A 14,860-nucleotide genomic window follows, 5' to 3' on the forward strand; every position below is an offset into this window, starting at 1 on the left:
GAAAAAAGTTGATTTCATTAAGAATTGTTTGCCAAGCCTTTATTTATTTTTAGCAATTGTAGTGTATCAATGATCGTATATAAAATTTATTTATGTAAGTCATTTTCAATAAAGCGACTTTTTCTCGAGTGATTACCCTAACAATTGCACGTTGCAGCACTTATGAAACACTTTATTAGAAGCATGAATGAATAATTGCCTATAGAAGGGATATTTTCAACTCTTTTAAGACTGGCCAGCCTAGAAATAGTGAACTCAAATATAATGCCTCTATCAAGAAAATGACTTTAGAATAGGCCTCCAACTTCAATTAAAATAAAAACTTACTCATTCTCAATGTTTACACCAAATACTTGCAGTTACGTATATTTTGCATACACACTGAACAATTAGCCATAGTTAAGTGTATTCGTTTAAATTTGAAATTGCTAAAATTAATTTTAATTGTTTGATTTAATATATTTCTCCTTCAAGGAGTTGCTCGGTGGACTAGTATTAACTTGGGACCACCCGAGTACATGTCTGAAGAAAAGAGATCACCATGTCATTGATCTGAGGTCTCGAGTTCGAGCTCTAAGAATGAAAGACTTTTAATAGGAAGTATTTCTCTTGTAGTGGACTCTACGTGTGACGAATCTGAATTAATCGAGTCAGTATATTCCAAATAAATATCGGATGATTAAGAAAAGTATGAACCTAATATTCGGTTTTGATTCTTATTGGAAAAGTATATGCATAAAGAAAAATCAAATGGAAGAATAATGTGATAAAGCTATAATAATCTATAAATACTAGGATCAGTAACACTTATTATTTTATTCACAAGTCAACTAGGAACATTTTATTATATTGTTTTCAGATGTGATTTCTTTTCAAGATTTCAGCGGACACAAAATCTTTAAAATGATTGTGTGATAATGATTTTTTCCGATATCGCACTTAGAACTTCCAATTCTACTCTATCAAATTTTAGAAGAAGAAAATGGAAGTGTGGGGATATCCAATATAAAATGTCCTTTTAATGAAGAACAGTTGTGTCTATTCCCACCATTGCTTTACATCAATTTCGTGTACATTTTTGCTTTCTTCCTATGGTGAGTTTAAATAATATATATCACCAGGAGGTGTAATGTAATGGCATAATTTTTCACTCTAAATCAGATATTCCGCGTGTGAATTCAAGGACTAAAATCTTATTTGGTTGGAAGTGATTTCTTTGCCCCGTGTCCCATAACTGTATTGGAGATTCGACTAATTTAGATTTGCATTGCATAAGGTCCATTAAAGAAAGAAGCACTTCCTACCAGAATTTTTTTCATACCCGAAACTCGAACATTATACCTATCCACCACAACCGTTGGTGGTGGCTGGAAGCTCTAAAACCCCTCGTAACAAAGTTTCCAGGGGGTTTTAATTATAGGTGACACTAGAGTTTTTTTTTTTTTTTTAGTGGAGGTGACTCAAGTTTTAATTATTAAGTGGAGGTGATGATTTTTTATTAGTGATTATAGGGTTTTGAACTAGCCCAAAAGTTTTTATTTTGACACTTTGACCCTCAACTTTATTTTTAACACTTTGACTCACCCCCCGCCCCTCGACCCCAAGCCCCCCCCCCCCCCAGATTTTTTTTATTTTCTTTTTTTATTTTTTCACCCCCCTCCTCCCCCCACGCCTACCCCCCTCCCCCAAAAAAAAAAAAATTGATTTTCTTTATTTATTTTTTAACCCCTCCTCCTCCTCCTCACAACCCTCCCCCCACTCACCCTCACCCAAAAAAAAAAATTAAAAAAAAGTTTTGATTTTTTCTTACCAGCCTCCACTCCTCCGCCCAAAAAAAAAGTTTTAATATTTATTTTTATTTTTTCACCAGCCCCCTCCTCCTCCCACCCCACTCCCCCAACCCCCCCTCCACTAAAAAAAATTGTTTTTTTAAAAAACATTTTGAAAATTTTTCCTTTTTGTTTTTTTGCACCTATCACCCCCCCCCCCCCCCCCCCCCCCCAAATCCTTTAAAAATGTTTGTTTTAAAAAAAAAAGTTTTGAAAAGTTTTTATTTTTGTTTTTTTGCCCCCCTGTCACGCCCCAAAATGGGTTGCGACGTGACCGGTGCCTACAAACTTACACCGAGCAAACTAAGTAACCCCAACTCATATTCACCTAACTCAATTAATTAACTTAATAACAATATGAGACAAAATAAAATAACTCCCTTCGCGATCAAAGTACATCAAAACGTAAAGTAAACATAAGTAAAAATGTCATTCGCTATGCCATATGAGTACCCACTGCCCAAAATGATACAAAGTCTCTATGGAGCCTCTATGACGCTACGAATGAAATAATAAAGTTACGGGGTCATCCCGCACTATACAAAAGTATACAACCGAAATAGATGATCCACGATTACAAAAGTGGGCCCACCAAAAATAAAAAGCTGCAGGAAATCTAACTAGTATGTTGACCGTCCTGCACCTCTGCTAAACCTGACATCATTTAAAACAAACGATGCCTGAGTATTGGAATACTCAGATATGCGTCATAGCAGCCACTCATAGTGCGGTAAGAGTTAGGGAATATAAATGGAGGAAATAACAAGTGCATGAAAGACAAATCAAATAAACAATATAATTCACTAGAGTATGTAATGAAACACCAGTTACTTTATAACATATTTAGGATTTTTAAAACATCTCAAGTGTCATGGTTCTGATCCATATTTCGAGTCTCAAAATCATATGTGATGTATACACTCGGGACGCTATCCGCGAGGCCTGACGTACTCTCCCCGCCAGATAGGCTATGATACACCGGGGTACAGAACCCACAGGCCCAATCATCCCCTCGACGAGCAATGGTGAATCATCCCCTCGCAATGGTACACGGGGTGTAGAACCCACGGTCGGTCATCCCCTCGACCGGATGAGCAAATAAATATGAAAGTCTTTATCGTTGGTCATACCTATTCCATTGATCAAACTAGAGTAAATCAAATCGATTCAAGTATTGGAGTCGATTTTAAAACATAAAAATAACTAGAAGCTCGACATACCTTGAAGTCTCCTTAATTAAGCTAAGAGTCGTTTCAAATGGTTCTAACAACTTCAATCTACATAAACGAACTCGTATTCATCAACAATGTATCACAACTACGCCAATTAACCAACTAATTATCGAACACTAAATTTTCAACAATTCAATATTCATGTGATGTCTTGGTTAATCACCCTAATTAATTCCATCAATCGCGTTGATACATTCATTCGAGCCGTATAAGTCTACCATTTAAATCCATCGATACTATTCATCATCTCTTTCACTAATTTCATACCCTTTATTACTATCAAGCTAGGGTTTTGTATTTAAGGTCACTCCACACCAACTCAAATAATACTTTTCACTACCATAGATACTCATAAAAAACTCATATTTATAATTTATAAGTGTGGAAATTACCTTCTTGAAGAAAATCCCAAAAATCAACTTTAAGAATTTTTGAAAACTCTAGATGTTCTTTCTAAAATCTAGCCAATCTATAAATGTAGTGATGTAAACATAAGTGTTAACTAACTCTAGTTTACCCATAATTAGTAAGAATTTACCTTGGAGTGTCCTAAGAAGAGCTTGGCCGAAACCCTCACTGTTAGCTTCCCCAACAACTTTGTAAAATAAGTTTAGCTCTTGGAATGAGCTTTAATAGGCTTTAGGATATATATGTATATAAAGGACCAGCTGTTTGGTCTTTTTTTCCTTTTTTTTTTTTTTTTTTTTTTTACTGTTGCTATCACCCGCATACCCCCTTCCCTATTGCCTTGGAGCCATTCACTGTTGGTGTATTAATTGCACCATTTGCATTTTTTAAAAAAAGAATGCTAACCTCTTTTTCTTTTCTTTTTTTCCACTCTTTGTTGTGATCCCTTTACTAGTTTTTTTAAAGCTTAGCCCCACAAAATAAGTAGTAGTAGTATTAAACTAAATTCGAAATTTTTCCGAGGCGCTACAATAAAACCTTACGAAATTTTCAGAGTCACTACTCACCCCCCCCCCCCAACACCACCACACAGTCCAAGAAAAATCTTGAAAAGAAGTTTTGATTTTTTATTTTTGGGGGTTTAGGAAAAGTTTGGATAAAATTCAGGTTGTTGTTGTTGTTGTGTGTTTGTAGTGAAATAGATGGTTCTTTTGTTATTTTCTTGGTATGGTTCAGGGTTTAGGAAAAGATATCCAACTGATGGTTTTTTTGTTCTTTTCCTGGTATTTATCTGGCTCTGTTTGTAGAAGATAACCAACAGATTTGTAGTTACTGCAACAAGCTCTACACTTTTTGCAACAAGTAGACAATCTGTTGGACATAGCTTCAATTATTTGATTCTGTTTGTAGAAGATATCCAACAGATTTGTAGTTGTTGTCCAAGCCGATATGCCCCATAGTTGTTAATTGCACTGTGTTGTAATAATAGTTATCTATTGGAACTTTATGACATTTTAATGTTGTTCTTTTTTAGAATGGTAATTTATGTTCTTGGTGCTTGTGAACTTGGTTTATATGATATGTTGACCGTGTCCAATCATAAATGTGTGTATTGTTGTTAATAAATTACTGAACAGTTTCCAACAAGTAGTGAATCTGTTGCAACAGCTCTGTAACTTGTGGGGTTTTATCCAACAAGTAATAGGACTTGTTGCAACAACTAGTAACTTGTGTTTTATCCAACTGCTAGAAGATTTCCAACAAGTAAGCAATCTGTTGCAACAAATGACAGGCCTTGTTGCAGTAACAAAGTTACATGTTGGGGTTTTTCTAACAAGTGGAATGACTTGTTCCAGAAACTGGGTAGTTTGTTGTGTTTTATCCAACAAGAGTAAGGATCTGTTCAACAACTATGTCATTTCTTTGGCAGATACTACACTTGTTGCAACGAGATACTACACTTGTTAATAGATATTACGGTTGTTTAACAAATATTACTTGATCCACCCATATTTAGTGATCAACAAAGGGAATCAATGATATTTAGTGATAAACAAAGGAAATCAATGATAAGTAGTGATTAATATGTAATACTTAATCAATTTAATAGTATTTTGTGTCAGGAAAGATGATTTACTAAGTCAGTATGCACTAAATCCAATGATCATTAGAGTGAATTGATGTGAACTACTTTATTCACTGATATTTAGTGATAAACAAATGAAATCAACGATATTTAGTGATCAATATATAATACTTAATTCATTTGATAGTACTTTGAGTCAGGAAAGATGATCTATTAAGTCAATATGCACTAAATCGAGTGATCATTAGAGTGATTTGATGCGAACTACTTGATTTACTCATATTTAGTGATAAACAAAGAAAATCAACGATATTTAGTAATCAATGTATAATACTTAATAAATTCGATATATTTTGAGTTAGAAAAGATGATCTACTACGTCAGTATGGACTAAATCGACTGATCATTGGAGTGATTTGATGCGAACTACTTGGTTCACCCATATTTAGTGTTAAACAAAGGAAAGCAATGATTCTTAGTGATGAATATATATATATCTACTAACATCCTTAATGGATTAGATAGTAATTTCATGTAATTCCATGAATTAGATGGCAATTCTAAGTGTATTCTTTCTAAATCGAGTGATCATTAGAATGATTTGATGTGAAGTACTTAATTCAACCATATTTAGTGATAAACAAATGAATTCAATGTTATTCAGTATAAACAAAGGAGTTCAATGTGATCAGTATCGTGAATATGTTGCAACAAGGGAAGAGTTGTTGCAACATATGAGATACCTGCTGCAACATATGAGTAAGTTGTTGCAATAATTCAAACAAGGTGATTAATCTGTTGCAACAACTAAGCATATTGCCTAAACATTTGATCCATCTGTTGAAACAAATTAGTAACTTGTTGCAACTTCTTCAACAAGTGTATGATCTGTTGCAACAATTAACTCATCTGTTGCGACATATTTTTTAGTTTTTGCAATAATTTAAGCAATTGTTTGATTTTTTTCCAACAACGTGAGTAATTTGTTGCAACAACTAAGCAACTTGTTTAAAAAGATTAGTAACTTGTTGAAACAGATTAGTAACTTGTTGCAACTTCTTCAACAACTGTATGCATCTGTTGCAACAATCGGTAAGCAAAATAAATAAGTTCATAAACAAATTGTTCAATGTGCTACCTTGGCTCCAAATACCACAACTAATCAAAATAAATAAGTTCATAAACATCATTCACAAATAACATAAAGGACAAAAAAAAAAAAAAAAACTGAAATTGTTCAACAAAGAACCTTGGCTCCAAATACCACAACTTAAGTAATAATTTGTTCAAGAAGCGCTTGCAGGGTGTGTGGCAGATTTTCTTGATCTACTCCATCTCCATCATCAATTTCTTCATCTTCCAATTCTTCTTCACTTTCTTCATTTATATCTACTGCTTCTTGGCTCTGTTCTTCATCTCTTTGAGGATTAATTGTCAGTTTGGCTGTCAATTTAACTATATCTTTCCTCAACATTTGCTGATTCATAAATAGATTGTCTACTTGTTGCAATAAGTGTAGAACTTGTTTCAACAATTACAAATCCGTTGGATATCTTCTACAAATAGAACCAAATAACTGAAGCTATGTCCAACAGATTTGTAGTTGCCGCTACAGATTGTCCACTTGTTGCAACAAGTGTAGAACTTGTTACAATAACTACAAATCTGTAGGATATCTTCTACAAACAGAACCAAATAACTGAAGTCATGTCCAACAGATTGTCTACTTGTTGCAACAACTACAAATCTGTAGGATATCTTCTACAAACAGAACCAAATAACTGAAGCTATGTCCAACAGATTTGTAGTTGTTGCAACAGATTGTCTACTTGTTACAACAAGTGTAGAACTTGTTGCAACAACTACAAATCTATTAGATATCATATACAAATAGAAGCAAATAACTGAAGTTATGTCCAACAGATTAGTGAGTCGTTGCAACAGATTATTTGCTTGTTGCAAAAAGTGTAGAACTTGTTGCTATAACTACAAATCTGATGGTTATCCTCTACAAACAGAACCAGATAAATACCAGGACAAGAACAAAAAAACTATATGTTAGATATATTTTCCTAAATCTTGAACCATACCAGGATAGCAATAGAAAAACTATCTATTTCACTACAAACACACAACAACAACCTAGATTTTATCCAAACTTTTCCTTAAAAAAAAAAAAATCAAAACTTTCTTTCAAGATTTTTTTTTTTTTTTTGTGTAGGGGGGAGGGGGGCAAAAAATCAAAAATAAAACTTTTCAAAACTTTTTTTTAAAACAAAATTAACTTTTTTGGGGTGGGGGGGGGAAGCAAGAAACCAAAACAAAAAATTCAAAACTTCTTTTCAACAAAAATCCTTTTTTTTGGGGGGGGGGGGGGGGGGGGGGGGTGTTGGTGGTGGTGGTGGTGCAAAAAAATAAAAACTTTTCAAAACTTCTTTTTTTAAAACAAAATATTTTTTTTGGAAGGGTGGGGGATGCAAAAAAACAAAAAGAAAAACTTTTCAAAACTTTTTTTAAAAAAATAATTTTTTTTGGGGCGTGGGGGGGGGGGGGGGGGGGGGTTGGTAAAAAATTTTTGGGAGGGCGGAGGAGGAGCGGGGACTGGTAAAAAAAAAAAAATCAAAACTTTTTTTTTTTTTTTTTGGGGGGGAGGGGTTGGAAGGGAGGTGGGGTGAAAAAAATAAAGAATATCAAAACTTATAAAAAAAAAATTAGGGGGAGGGGGTGGGAGGAGGAGAAGTGGGTGGGCTGATGAAAAAGCAAATAAAAAAAAATTTGTGGGGGGGGGGGGGGGGGGGGGGAGGAGAAGGAGGAGGAAATTTGGTGAAAAAAGCAAATAAAAAATATCAAAACTTTTTTGAATTTTTTTTTTTGGTTGGGGTGGGGGGCATGGGGAGGGGTGGGAGGAGGAGAGAGGGGGGCTGGTGAAAAAGCAAATAAAAAATGTCAAAAAAAAATGGGGGCCGGGGTGTGGGGCGGGGGGGGGGAGGAGAAGGGGGCTGGTGGGTTTTTAGATTAAGTTGGGATCTTTTTGTTTTTTGTAAAAGATTAAAAAGTTTGCAAAAATATATTTTGGACGCCAATCTACTTAATCCCAAATTTAATTGGGTTTTGCTTTCAAGTGGTCTCCATGAGTCATTTATAATAATTTCACAACTAAAAGGTCACCAATAGCTAATTCTTCCAAGTTTGCATGACATATTCAGATTCAAATTAGTCGGATCAATAAATTCTCAATATCGAGTAATTAAAGCAGAAGAAGAGTGGAGGCACATGGAGTTGTTGCCCCACTTGCAACATTGGACAGAACCAATTAAACAACATACCTTTCCACCTTGAAGGTCGCATGAACACACTATAGTTTGGCCACTCATTTTTGGCCTTACCTATCTCCTAACACATCGATTTAATCAATCCATTTTTCTTCTTCCATTCATTATAGAGTTTGGATTCGAAATTAAAATGAAAGAGGTCCTTTTCAACTAAATTAGCTAGAAAAAGTCCTTAGATTTATTGCATTTGTCATCTGGCTACTAACTTTTCTAGTGAGGATATTCTATGGAACATTGATTTTAGATTTGGGTTTCTAATGCTTTTATCTCCCTTGTTAGTTAAATTGGGCCCTTCATGTGGGCTAATTTAAATTGGTGTCCTATTTGATTTAGGAGAGATTAAAGAATTTAAATTAGAGATAACTTTTAGACGATTAAGTGCAGTTTCAATTATTTTTGGAACGTATGTTGCAACTTTTTATAGTACAATTTCTGTTACTTTTATCTATTTTTTTTTAGGTATGATTCAATTTTTGATATTGCAATATGAGATTAAACAAGATTTTCTTGTTGTTTTTGATTAAAAAAGATTCATAGTTCCCAAAAAATGTAGCAACCATCTTTTGTTAAATATTTGGCAAAGACGAAAAATGCTAACTTTTGATAAATTTAGAGAATCAAAATTGCTCAAAAATGTATTTAAGGGATCAATTTGCATCTATCCTAAACATATGGAACAATTTCATGCTTGTGAGCTGTGAATGTGCCTTTTATGTCAAAGTTTATTTAGTTTCACATTCAACATATATAGTTGTAATGTCGTAATATTTATTCACTTCAACCTCATCTCGTTTTGATTATGTGTGAAACATCTTTACCATCATACCATTATTCTAGAATACTAAGCCAATATATAATATATATTTTTGCATTTAGACATCCTAATCGCGTCTAATCTCACTCAAATTTTTGTTCTTTTTATGCTAGCTATTAGCTAAACAGTGCTCCATAGTTTTAACTGTTGGTTAACATATGTAGTTTATAGGATTAGCACAATACTATCTATACACGATATACACCACTAGACATCCTCTACGTATTATGAGGATTCAATATAAGTTAGATTAGTTTTATGATGATTGTTCACCCTACCGAAACTCTCAATTTTTTACTTGGTTTTAAGACCGACAATTTGAGCAAACTCAAAACAGACCGAGTTAAAACAATTATTCATTATACATGTTTTAAATCTAAGGATAATATTGAGTCATTGAAAAGACAAGACTAACGTTCAAATTACTCAATCACTCATTGTCAATTTAGTGAACTAGACTCCAAATTGAATACCTTGTCCAAAATGAAAGAGATCAACAAATTTAAACGCAAATGGGACCAAGAAGAAAATCATTCCAACATTATAAAAGAAAAATAAATATACACCAGTTACGCCAAATGAAAAAACACCACATGACATTAGAAGTCTTCAAATGTTACACATCCTTACCAACAAATTCAACATAATATTAACTATGTTTACAATATATATCTTGAACAACAAATACATATACAAAAATGTTAAAATGTATATCTTGAATAACATATACATATATATATATATACAAAATCATTAAAATTATATACTCCCACCGTCCCATAATAAGTGTCACCTTAACCAAAAAAAATTTGTCCCATAATAAGTGTTACTTTAGGAAATTAAGACATAAAGTGACTAATTTTTTTCAATTTTACCCTTACACAAAAAGACAAGTTAAAGTAATATCTAAATGATAATTGAAAAAGCCACATAATAACTTGGTATTATTGAATGCTCAATGTCAAGATTCACTACTTGTGACTGCTCTAATCAAGAGGAAAAGTAATTTATTTTTATTATATAAGAATAATTTGATAAACTTCGCATAAAGATTATTAATTTCTTAATATACGTGTATATGCGTATTTTTTGTTAAGATGATATTTATTAGGAGACGGAGGAAATATATCATAAGATCATGTGGATCACATTTATTCTCCGCAAATTTAAAGTAAGTTCTCCGATTTCAACTGGAATAATTGCTTTTATATTCAGATAAACGAGGAGGGGGTTGCAGCAAGCTAAAAGCCAACATAAAACAAACTAATTTCACGATGAATCCTCACAATACAAATCTCGAGTATACGTATTATAAGATCACGTTTGTTCTCAGTGAATTTAGGGTAGGCTTTGGTATTTCAACTCAAATAGATGCTTTTATCTAGATAAAAGAAGAGAAAGTTGTGGTAGGCTGATAATCAACGTAAAACTAGCTAATGTCACCAACCTCTCCAATACAGATCTCGAACAATATATACATATACAAAAACATTAAAACATAGACATACCATAAGATCCCGTGGATCACGTTTATTCTCAACGAATTTAGACTAGGTTCTGCGATTTGCGTAAAACTTAGCTAATTTCATGATGAATTCTCAGCATACAGATCTTGAACAATATATACACATACAAAAAAAAACATTAAAACGTTTACATATCATAAGATCATATTGATCACGTTTATTCTGAATTCACTGACTCGAGACTCGAGATCCTGAATTCGCATTAAATTAAAACCAACCAACACTTACATTTCTTTAAAAGAAGTAAGTTTCTTAAATTTCTCCCATGGCTTATCCCAAACAACTGCCAAATACTTACGAACATAACCACCATCCTTAGCGTTAATTACTAGTCGATAATTTGTGCCAGCAACAACTTGAGTTTCTCCTTTGGCTATACTTTGAAATTCCAACTTTGTCCCTGCTTCTTTGTTATGTTCATTCACAGCAAACTTGCCAATCATAACCACATCAGGGTCATTAACGTTATTTAACGGTTTCCAACCACCAACTCCACCACCCAACGCTGTGGAGAAATGGAAGAAAATTGAAGAAATTAAGAAGATTGAGAGAGTCATGGAGAAAATAGAGGTCATTTTGATGGTCAATTTTTTTCTTGTCAATGTTTTTTTTTTTTTTTTTTAAACCTTATAAAGAGTTATAATGGGTGGACTTATTTAAAGGAAATGTTAGGTGTGAGAGAACCGACAGTTGTAGACCTGTAGTTGCAGTTTCACGAAAGTTCTATATTTTTGGGACATGTTGTCCCGATTAATTTAGATTTGGTACACGTATGACTTTTATTTTTTTTAATACTCCACTATTTTTACTTATTCTGTCTATTAAAAATAATTATCCATTTTTATTTATTTAGTTTAAAAAATCAAGAGATAATTTATTATTTCATGCATATTTTACCCTTATTATTAATTATTTGAGTTGAAAAGTTTAAGAAATCCTTAATGGCTGGATAACTTTTAAAGTATATTATATTAATTTCAACCATTAAATTACATAGCAATAATTATGAGTGATATAGTAAAATTGTCATTTTATTTTTAATTACTCAATAAGCATTTCAAATTAATATATAATAAGTAAAAATGAAGGGCGAGAGCATTAAAAACCATTTTCCAAGATTACGTGCACCCGAAATGCATGACTCATTTAAGATGAAGTGCTTCCTACTCATAGGTCGGTGGCATAGGCCACTTTTTCATGATTGGGGTTAAAATTCAAAGAAGTGAACAAAATTAATAAGTCATTATAATAATGAACGATATTAGAGTTTTGGTCTAAAATTGTCCCTTATATATGGGAGTAGGTTCGTTTTAATTCTCAAAAAAAAATATAACTTGAGAAGATATTTAATCCGCTATCTAAGAGTAGGTTTATTTTAGTTACCATCAAAAAGAAATATAACGCTTAGCCATATTTAATCTCTTAGCTATGCTAAAGTGGAGCACACTTTTTCTCTCCAAACACAAAACGGAACTCATTTAAAAGTAACGGTATAAACTCATGTGACATAACTCGCGTGACTTGTAAGAGGCTAAACCCATCAAACAAAAATACTAAACTCAAAAGAGATCGCCTTTCTCATCTCAACTTCACGTATGAAGAAACATATATAAAAGCCAAATAGCCTTTCAAATGTATCCTAGCTTTTTCTTTATTGAGAAGAAGAACACTCCTATTTTTTTTTAAAATAGGTAGAAACTTTATCTAATATATTGAAATTTGCATTCACATGCTTCCGAAAAAAATTGGAGCGGTTCCATCAATTAAGATAATTTATAACAGTTGTTAAAAAGAATTTTGATTTTTTTAATATTTAATAAAAAAAAACTTTATATTCACATGCTTCTAAAATAAGTGGACGTGAGGCACACTTTATATGGTTTCATGTGTCTTTGCCCTCCAAACCTTTACCGTTTAATTTGATTAATAAGTTGGTTACCATTCATATGATCCAAATATTATGAGATGCTTTGCTATTATCTCATATAAAATATTGCATTTTTTAGAAAAATGTCATTACTTATTTCTGCTTTGCATTTTGTCCGATGAATTTAGCCCTTACGAGTCACGTGAGTGTCAAAATGCACATTTTACACAATTACTTTTAAATGTGGTTGTATTAGGGGAACCAAAGGTTCCCTGTCACTTTAGCATATATTAAGATTAAATAAGCTGCTATGATTTGATTATATTTGAGGGACCAAAATGAACCTACTCCCATAAATAAGGGATCAAATATGCTCAGGATAATATTTGAGGGACCAAAATGAACCTACTCCCATAGATAAGGGACAATTTTAACCCAATACTCAACGATATTATCTCTAATATTTATACTAGGTATTTTAATTTAGTTTTTATATAGTAAAAAATACAAGGTGAGGTGCCTTGGTGTATGTTGTTGCGAATAACATAGTCCTGATTGACGAGACTCGCAACGGAAAATTGATTAATTAACGATAAGAGAAAATTTTAAAATACAAATATTTTAAATATAAAGAAATCAATCATTTTTAATAAACATTGGAGTCTAAAGGATTTAATATTATAGTAGGACCAAGACGCTATCAATTTTTGCCACTTATGAATACTTGGAGTAATCTTTAAAAACAAGTTCTATATATAAACTAAATATACTAAACTAAATATAAAATTAAAACCACCATATAATATGAATTAGAAGAATAAAAAAGAACACAAGAAGAGATTTTAAAAAAGTTATATAACACACCAATTTATAAAAGCCCATATGGGAAGTGACAGTGAGGCTAGGTACCCGTAAGGATAATTCCTCATCCAAAAGAAAGGAAGTTTCAATATATATATTAGTATATATATACTTGATTACAAACTTTTATCTATTATACGGGAGATGGGGATATCGACGACGATGTTTCACATCGTATTGGTGCGAAAAACATGGCCCAACGTAGATGAAATTGAAAGAGTCACAAAAAATGAGAAAATTGAATTTAAAAAAGCCTTTTTTACTTTTCGTTTAGTCGCTTAATATCTGTGTGATAATTAAAAAGTGCCACCAAAACTTAAAGGCAAATTCTACAAAGTGGTGGTTAGGCAGAGCTTTATTAATAAACGGAGCGGAGTGTTGGCAACGGTAATTTTAGAAAAGAAGATGTCTTCGTTCGAAAAATGAAAGTCTATTTTAACTTATAGTTTGCAAAGGAAATGCGAATGAAAAAAGAAGTATTTGCTGGATGTGGGGCACACTACGAGGGATAGAATTAGGAATGAAGATATTGATTTCATGGGGCTACTTCCCATGTGTGTTGGTACATATCGGTGGAGGACAAGATAAAAGTTCGGGAAGCAAGCCTTTTAGATGGTTTGGGCATGTGAAATTTTTAGGAGAGACACGGATGCTCTAGTGCGGAGGTGTATATAAAAGAGAGGTTGGCTATATATATCTAATGGACGGTTTCGGGAAAGGTAAAGGGAGGAAGTAGATAGAAGTATTGGGAGAGGTGATTAAACGAGATTTTTATTCGTATATATGTTTTAATTAAATAGCACGCCGAATGAGTGTTCTAACTTTTACCTCACGAGAACATGACCTTAGATAAATTTTTCCTTGGCAGCGATAACTAATTTATAATTGAGGGTTGAGGAAAAATGGAGAGTGTTTAACTTATTGATAGAAGGCTAGGTGGCTTATCCTTTCACCATAGGAACCACCAATTTTGCGGGCCATTTTTTGCTCATTTGTTTATTGCCATTTGATTTTTTTCATTTAACTTTGTTTGTGTTGTGCTTATACTAATTGTTGGGCCGTGTACTTTGTTTATCCTAAAAATTATCTATAATAGTTAATGCTCCTTTCTTTAATGTTGCGGAAATGTCGTTCTTTCATGACTTTCTCGCTTTTGTTATTCCTTGTTTTCATATTGTTTTATTTAACACAAAAAATTCATTACCCTATCCGACCTTTTATCTTGTTTTCCTCTCTATGGCGAAGAATGCTTTCGGAAATTAATTAATTCAATATCTTCTTTAGTTAATTACGAATTTGGGAGTAAGGTCTTTTAGCACCTTACGTTATTTCATTTGTTGTCCTAAAACTGGACCTATTATCTTGGTGGGATTATACTGGGCTTGTTGTTGTTGTTGTGTTGTTGT

General features: G+C 32.8%; 1 protein-coding gene across 1 annotated transcript; it reads right to left on the bottom strand.

The window, feature by feature from the left end:
- Positions 1-10,950: 10,950 nt before the first annotated feature.
- On the bottom strand, positions 10,951-11,301 carry LOC132060457 (cysteine proteinase inhibitor 1-like). Its single transcript, XM_059453496.1, has one exon. It carries the CDS (start codon positions 11,299-11,301, stop codon positions 10,951-10,953), a length of 351 nt encoding a protein of 116 aa, XP_059309479.1.
- Between the last annotated feature and the right edge of the window lie 3,559 nt (positions 11,302-14,860).

The sequence above is a fragment of the Lycium ferocissimum genome, chromosome 6 (assembly GCF_029784015.1).
Source record: "Lycium ferocissimum isolate CSIRO_LF1 chromosome 6, AGI_CSIRO_Lferr_CH_V1, whole genome shotgun sequence".
Classification (NCBI taxonomy): domain Eukaryota; kingdom Viridiplantae; phylum Streptophyta; class Magnoliopsida; order Solanales; family Solanaceae; genus Lycium; species Lycium ferocissimum.

What these genes read in the sequence shown, in the direction of transcription:
- LOC132060457 (XM_059453496.1), bottom strand. Translation starts at nt 11,301, where the DNA reads ATGACCTCTATTTTCTCCATGACTCTCTCAATCTTCTTAATTTCTTCA.